At 43.7% G+C, this 7,865-nt stretch overlaps 1 protein-coding gene across 1 annotated transcript; it reads right to left on the reverse strand.

Annotated features, from left to right (window-relative positions):
• Positions 1–1,617: 1,617 nt before the first annotated feature.
• Positions 1,618–5,459, reverse strand: LOC106814959 (phosducin-like protein; the record flags this gene model as incomplete). The annotated part of the gene is given in 7 exon segments (XM_014819355.1): positions 1,618–1,768; positions 2,024–2,070; positions 2,640–2,756; positions 3,328–3,433; positions 4,152–4,291; positions 4,725–4,850; positions 5,329–5,459. Coding segments are annotated over 7 exon segments (818 nt in total), but the record flags the coding sequence as incomplete, so codon positions are not given.
• Between the last annotated feature and the right edge of the window lie 2,406 nt (positions 5,460–7,865).

Genomic DNA, 7,865 nt, shown 5'->3' on the forward strand with positions numbered 1-7,865 from the left:
AAACTAATAGCCCTTCGTTCTGCCACAGGCTGCGACGGCATAGAGAGGAGTAGTTCTCAGAACATATTAGCCCTTCGCTCTTGCCCAGGCTGGACGGAGCATAGAGAGGAGTAGCTCTAGAACATATAGCCCTTCGCCTTCTGTCACAGGCCTGAGACGAGCATAGAGAGGAGTAGCTCTATAAAACTAATAGCCCTTCGCTCATGCCCAACAGGCTGGAGACGAGCATAGAGAGGAGTAGCTCCTGAACTACTAGCCCCATTCGCCTCTGTCACAGGCTTGGACGAGCATAGAGAGGAGTAGCGTTAGAACCTATACCCTGCGCTCAGTCACCAAGGTGGGACGAGCATTAGAGAGGAGTAGCTCTATACTATAGCTTCGCTCTTGCCACAGGCTTGCGGACGAAGCACTTAGAGATGCAGTAGCTCTGAACCTATAGCCTCGCTCTGCCACAGGCTTGCGGACGAGCATAGGAGGAGTAGCTCTTACGAAACTATAGCCTTCGCTCTGTCACAGGCTGAGACGAGATAGAGAGGAGTAGCCTCTAGAACTCATAGCCCTTCGCTCTGTCACAGGCTGGACGAAGCATAGAGATGAGTAGCTCAATAGAACTATTAGCCCTTCGCTCTGTCACAGGCTGGGACGAGCATAGAGAGGAGTAGCTGCTAGAACTATAAGCCCTTCGCTCTGTCAACAGGCTGAACTGAGCATTAGAGAGGCGAGTAGCTCTAGAACTATAGCCCTTCGCTCTGTCACAGGCTGAGAACGAGCATAGAGAGGCAGTAGCTCTAGAAACTATAGCCTTTGCTCTGTCACAGGCTGCAGACGAGATAGAGTAGGAGTAGCTCTAGTAACTATAAGCCCTCCGCCTCTGCACCTCTCCTGATGGCGGAACGAAGGAGGCATCATTTGTTAACACTCAACAAATCCATGTTTAACCCTCCTCTTGAGGGTCAAAAGGTTATCAGACACTTAACTTACTCTTCGCACGACAGCGAAAAGTACATTTCATGGTCCTTTCAATAAAGTGATAAAAATGGTAGGTCAGCGCTGAAACAAAAAAATTTTGCACTCGGTCCGTTAGACCATGTCCTCAGAAAATGTCTGATATCTGACCCTTCCCCCACTGCCCTTTGACCTGTGACCTCAAATTTCGCACTGGTGATGGGTTTCATCCCCATCACACTATACATCGAATATTAAGAGCGTAGGTCGAGCCGTTGAGATTTGTGCCGCAATTCCGTATTTCTTCCTATACCTTAAGTTAAGGGGGAAATATTCCCCCTCCATTGACACATCTTGACCTTTGACCCTTAACCCCCAAATTCGACATCCCGAGTCCTTTTCGCGATCCCCCCAACGTCCCGAATATCAAGACCGTACGTCGAGCGGTTAAGATTTGTGCCGTAACTGTTGACACACGGACGGACGGCCGGACATTATCGTCCATATCCTTATGCAACTGTTCATCTATTAAATATGATGGCGTTTTAATATAATTCAAGCTATATGTGTGCGGCTTGCGTGTGCGTGCGTGAGTGCGCCCGTGCGTGTGTGCGTACTTGCGCATGCGTGTGGGTGTGTGTGCGTGCGTGCGTATCTTAACATGCAGTATACTCACGACCCACTGCTGTTCCAATCCCAGCATTCTATTTTGATGGAGCGGTCGTAGTCTCCGTTACACAGCAGACGCACGGGAACAGTGAACGGCCGCCATGTTGGATTCAGCGTGTTTTTGATGACCTCGGTGCGATACGTGAGAATATAGCTGCAAGAGATGCATCGTAGAAACGTTGCAAATGTTCAGTTCAACCGATGATCGAGTATAATCGATGATCGTGACATCACTAACACTATTACACATTTTTTATTGGCACCCTAGAAGCGATGTTGAGGGAGGTGCACAGGGGGTCTGAAATTGAAGGACAAACTGAAACTATGACTGCAATCTGTCTAGCTTCAGTACAAAAAAATGAAAGAGCATCAATCTAGGATTACGATTTAAACCAGCTAGTTTCTTTACGGGTTTTCGTGTTGTTGTTTTTTCTTATCGTGGTTCGATGTAGAAATCTGCGAATCAATGTGTGAAACAACTTGGAACAGGGGCCAGAGAAGCAACGGACAACATTTTCAAGTCCCAATAGTCTTTCATAACCTTGCAGCAGTCTAGAAATCCACGTAATCTGTCTAGACTGTCTAGACTGGAAGTGGCTTTTCAAACTCTGATTAGGGGCATTGCCAACGCATTTTGTCCGACACAAAACTCAATCCATTACCGACATCCTGCGAGGGGAATTGACTAAACGGCTAACGTAATGGCTTATCTTTACATTGTCCCTAATGAGGCGGATCTAACAATAGACAATCCTTTCCGCGCGATATCGAGATTTTTTGCCGAAACGTAGTTTTGTATCTTGCATGATCCTGCAACGCCATCTGGTGACGATAATAGATACAAAAAGCATTAAAATAGCTTCACCACCACCCTGCAAAGAACAAGTATAACCGAACTGCTATACACGGTTGACCAAGTTAATCTAAGCATTATACTAATATAATATAAGGTTTTCATGCCTAAATGTAGATTTTAGAAGCGTTTGTTAGCCCAAGTAGACAGCGTGAGTGCAGGAGGTACTTACAAAGTGCTTGCTGAGTGGTCCGATACATCCAGCTCTAATCTTGCAGAACTTTGTCGTCTGGTATTCTGCAGCCAGGCACTGCAGACATCCGTTCATTGCCTCGCAGGCATGCGTCAGCTGCGGACACACGTACATGACACAATGAATGAAATAAGTTCATTGGATTTCATTGAAATTCATATATATCTTGTGTTAAATCCAGGAAATTATCTTACTATCGAAATTTTCGATCTCCCGAATGGGGATAGTAAGTTAATTTCATGGATTTAACACAAGATAAATATGAATTCATACATGATACAACTTTGCTTCGTCGTCGGCCCACAAACCTTTCCAAGATCGACCTTAATTCATCAGCGATTGAAAGAGATCGGGTTACGCGGCGAAAACCGCAGGAGATATGCACGCACGGATGTACGCACACATTCACGATTTAAACCTGTCATCAAAAGCACATGCACCGAAAATATGTGAGTTACAACTTTCAAAAAAAAATTCGCAAATTTTGAGTTTCAAGATTTTCGTGCGAAATTTCGAAAAACGACGGACCGTTTCTTTTTCACTGCCATCACATATCACTACGTACATCTGAAACGACAAACAATTTTAGCTGTAGGAAAATTTGTGTGACAATTTTATCGGACTACGAGGGATGTACTAGCGAGTGCCGGCAGCATGGGAAACCTACATCGTCGTAGATGTGTATGATGACGTTGACCTGTGGAACCTCCTTCTCGATCGCAGCGAGAAACGCCTGCCCGCTGGTCAGTTCCACCAGCTTGCCAAACTTCGGCCTGAAACAACAAAGTGACGGACTTTGGTGCACGTTCGCGTATTCGACGGAAACTGTCTGGTTGTGACAGTGGATTTTAATGAAACTGCATGTACGTCTGTCTGGCTATCTGTCTGTCTGTCTGTCTGTCTGCCTTTCTGTCTGTCTGTCTGTCTGTCCATCCATCCTCCTGTCTACATCTCCGTGTCTTACAATTGTTACACTCATCTAGCATCAAAAGAGTAGTTTTCTAACATCTACTTTCACGTAGGTATTAGCTATGTCCCGTCAATGTCTAACCATCTTACAACGCTATTCGATGGTGAAACGTGAGAGTGAGCGAACATCAACCTACAGGTTTGTAACGAGTGTGAGGCCATAATAAAAATATTGTTTGTTTGCCCTCACCCGACCGACCCGCCAAAAAGGGGCCGACTCAAAAAAATTTATTGATCTTTCCCATTTTTTTTTTTTCTCTTTTTTACAAATTGTATCATTGTACATATTATGTACATTACATAAATATGTCGGCAATACATTATATGTACCAACCAAAACAAACATTCAACATAAAAGGTATCTCCACACAAGCACAGCCGAGCATGTAAACACCATGCTGAATTTGTAAAAAAAAAACCTAAAACAAAGAAGCCTACCTACCTAGCCAAACTTTTCAGCCTGGGTCGGGTGAGGGCAAACAAAGATTTAATAAATTGTGGCCTGAGCGAACATCAACCTACAGGTTTGTGACGACAGACATCATCTCCTGCATGCGCTTCAGCCGGTACTGCTGCAGAAACTCATCCTCCATCTCCTCCAGATGGAGCTGCAAGTCATCTTCCTCATGCTTCTGTTTATCCTTCTCCTTCTGCTCGTCAAGCTATAATAATAGCAGTTAATTATAATTAATTAAAAATGTATGCTTCACACTTGTTAACTTTGGCGTCGAGCTATAATAATAACAGTCTACAAGTACATACACAAAGTATAGGACATACAAATACGTATATAGGTATTCCTTCCATGTTTTACAGGAATATATTATTACTGCCATATGTAAATCATACTTTACATATATTTCAGTTTCAGATATCATATTATCACTTATATGTATATATATATATATATATATATACATACATATATAACGTGATATCTGAAGTATAGGTATGATTATATATAGATATAAAAACATTTATTTTATTATCTTTTACTATCATTAAAGTCAGGATTCATTAAATGGAAACATTAACGGATCCGGTAACAGATGCATTTAACGAGCTACCGTCATGGATACAACAAACTTAACTCACGTCGGATCTGCAGGTGAGAGAGAGTTTCTTGGCCAGCGCCTGTAACTCAGCGTTGTTTTCTACACTCTGCTCGTTCTGAAGCTGCTTGTAGCGCTGCCAGTCTCTGATCACACCCTTTGGGCCCGTCTGCAAGTAACGACATGGACATCTGAGCTATATTCTCTTTCTACTCCTTGTGATAGGAGCATGGGAGTTTACGTGTAGAGATTTGCATTGCTTCATAGTATTGCTCGACTCTGAAGGAATGCGTTCGACTCTACACAGACTTGCATCCCTGCTGAGTATTATCTGCTCTGGGAGTAACCGACTCTCATGCGAATAGACATGCATTCCTGAATACTACTGTCATGTTCTGGGAAGAATATATAGTTGACTTTACATGCAGAGACTTACGTGCAACCCTGGAAAGTATTACCATACGCTGTGAGGAATACCCAGACTCTAAATTTGCATTTGCGCAAGGTAGAAGTGTTATTTTTAATTCACAGATGGCAATCAAATTAATTAAGACAACACAAGTGTTATTGAGGGTGGCAGTACAGTCGAATATTTTTAGCTGAATATTTTTTAGCATGCGTCGGCGTGGCAGCTTGAATACACCTACGTTCACGGACGTTCCCTTGTACGCTTCGTACTCGTTAACTTTGGCGTCGGGAACAAACTGCGGCCTTTTGACGTTCTTACAGCGATCTCTCTCCCTGTTATCGTCATCACCTTCCTCTGGCTTCTCCTCTCCTGCGAAAGAAAACAGGAAAAAGTACTTAATTACAACCTTGTACATTTCAAATATGTCTGAAATTTTCATTATTATGAGACACGAATGTGTAGACAATCGTGGTTTGACGGGGGCGGGCGGTACAAATTCATTCATTGTACATAGCACAGTTCATATACTACTTGCACTCCATTGAGATAACCTTGAATCGCATACTTTATCCCACAAAAGCTCACCTACAGTCAGTATACAACGATATATACTGACCTCATCAATACTCACTGCATACAAGTAATACCTACTAATAGTCATTACTTTGTCCTAACCGGGGTCCCACCCGCAAAGGAACGGTTCAAGGATAGAGAGCATGTCCAGTAATAAACATCATCCTATCCAATCACCGTCCTGGACATCATCTATATCCTTGAACCAAACGGACCATGCCCAATTTTATAGTTACTTATAGCCCGCTTACATTAACTGCGCTGTTAGCTGCCAGCGGGCCAGCTGCCAGTGGCAGTTATGTAAGCGGCTATAGTACTAGAGCTATAGGTTGTACAATAATGTAACCCAACAAGTAACGCTGAGAGGGTCTATGTCCCTCGGGGTACTGCCGGAACGTACCCTGGCACTATCTAATACGCAGTGGCTACGGGTACGGTAGCCGTCGATTCGTTGATGCCCCTTTTTGGCGTTATGGTTAGGGTTAGGTTTGTTTAGGGTTATGGTTAGGGTTAGGTTTAGGGTTAGGGTTCTAGCTCATCTAAATCTCAAATTCGTGAATTTATTTCCCAAGGCGTTATTTCGAAATCTAGCGCCACCCGCCGCCCATCTTTGTCTCGTTAAGTATGAAAGCGAATGGACTCCCGTACCCGTAGCCTCGAGACATTAAGATACGGCTACCGTAATCTCACAGGTGAAAGTTTAAAATAAAATAAAAACCCCAGGTGGTCAAGTGCAGTGTGATAACTGTGATTCAGATTCAGATACTAATAGACCTTGTTAATACCATTTTAGATGTCGACCTACATATGTACATATCAATCTCACGTGCATGGAACGAGCACGATATTCACCACGCGTTTCGCCAAGCCAACTGTGTTATAAGATACACTACAAAAAAATATAGGCCCATCTTCACACAAGCGGCGCGTCGCGGCGCAGCACCGTTAATTACCTTCATAATCTATGATATCTTCTGGCGCAGTCTCCACTGACACTGCCACGGCGCAGGCCTGGTTTCACGGCGACGGCGAAAGTCAAATGAGTTTGACTTTTTTGCCGGCTGACGTGACGGCGAAAAGACAATTGAACAATCAACGCCGATTGTTTTTATCTCATCTGACATAGTCAGATGCAGCTTGTAGAATCGCATGATCGTCCGTGCGTCCGTGCCGTCCGTCCGTCAACAGTTTGGGCCGAAATCTTAATGCCGCTCGACGCTACGTCACGATAATTCGGGACGTGGGGGGGTAATCCGAAACGAGTTGGGATGTCGAAGCTGGGGGTCAAAAAGTCAAAGGGTCAAGAGGTGTAAAATAAGGGGGAACATTCACTCTTAACTTAACGTATAGGGAGGAAATGCAGAATTGCCGGCACAAATCTAAACGGCTCGACCTAGGCTACGTGATAGTCGGCTGTATAGCCATCATGGTAGGAAAAGCCATCACTGTGCAGAAATTGGAGGTCACAGCGGTCAAAAGGTCAATGGGCACAGGGCAGATTTTTAGACATTTTCTGAGGACATGGTCTGACGGAGCGAATGAAAAACTTTTTGTTTCAGCGGTGAGCCTAGCATATTTTATGGCTTTATTGAAAGACCATTGAAATGTCCTTCTTCTTGCTGACATGCGAAAGTAAAGTGTCGATAACTTTTGACCCTCAGAGAGTGGTTAAACATGGATTTGTTGACTGTTAACAAAGGGTGAACTGCTTTTGCTATTAGAGCCCCCTCCCCCACCTCCTCCCCCACCCCCTCCCCCTACCCTCATCTGGCAATAGTGGGCGTGTCCTAACAATGATGTGTACGCAACTGCGTGTCTGCATATCTGCTGCCTAACAAATGTGGTACTACGCCACGATGAATTTTACGTTATAATCGTAGCAACAGACTCAGATGAGCCCAGACGCTCTGCGGCTCTTGTTGTCACGTGTTCTGGAATCGATATTGAAGCAATGCAAAGATTTTGTTGCTAAGTGTGACTCAAGGAAGGTCACATTTTATAGTTTTCTGCATTTTTCAAGGTTTCTAACACTGTTCTTTGTTTTCACGTGTCAGACTTTTTTGCCATATTATTTCATCATTATTATTTTTCTGTTTCATCTTTTAATCATGCTAACTGTGTCACACAGTTTAGCACAAGTCCGTGTGTAGCTTCTTAGCATAGCTCTATCTAGAATTAATAAACATTTTTGGTTATTTTATG

Source organism: Priapulus caudatus, unplaced genomic scaffold (genome assembly GCF_000485595.1).
Source record: "Priapulus caudatus unplaced genomic scaffold, Priapulus_caudatus-5.0.1 Scaffold1013, whole genome shotgun sequence".
NCBI classification, from domain to species: domain Eukaryota; kingdom Metazoa; phylum Priapulida; class Priapulimorpha; order Priapulimorphida; family Priapulidae; genus Priapulus; species Priapulus caudatus.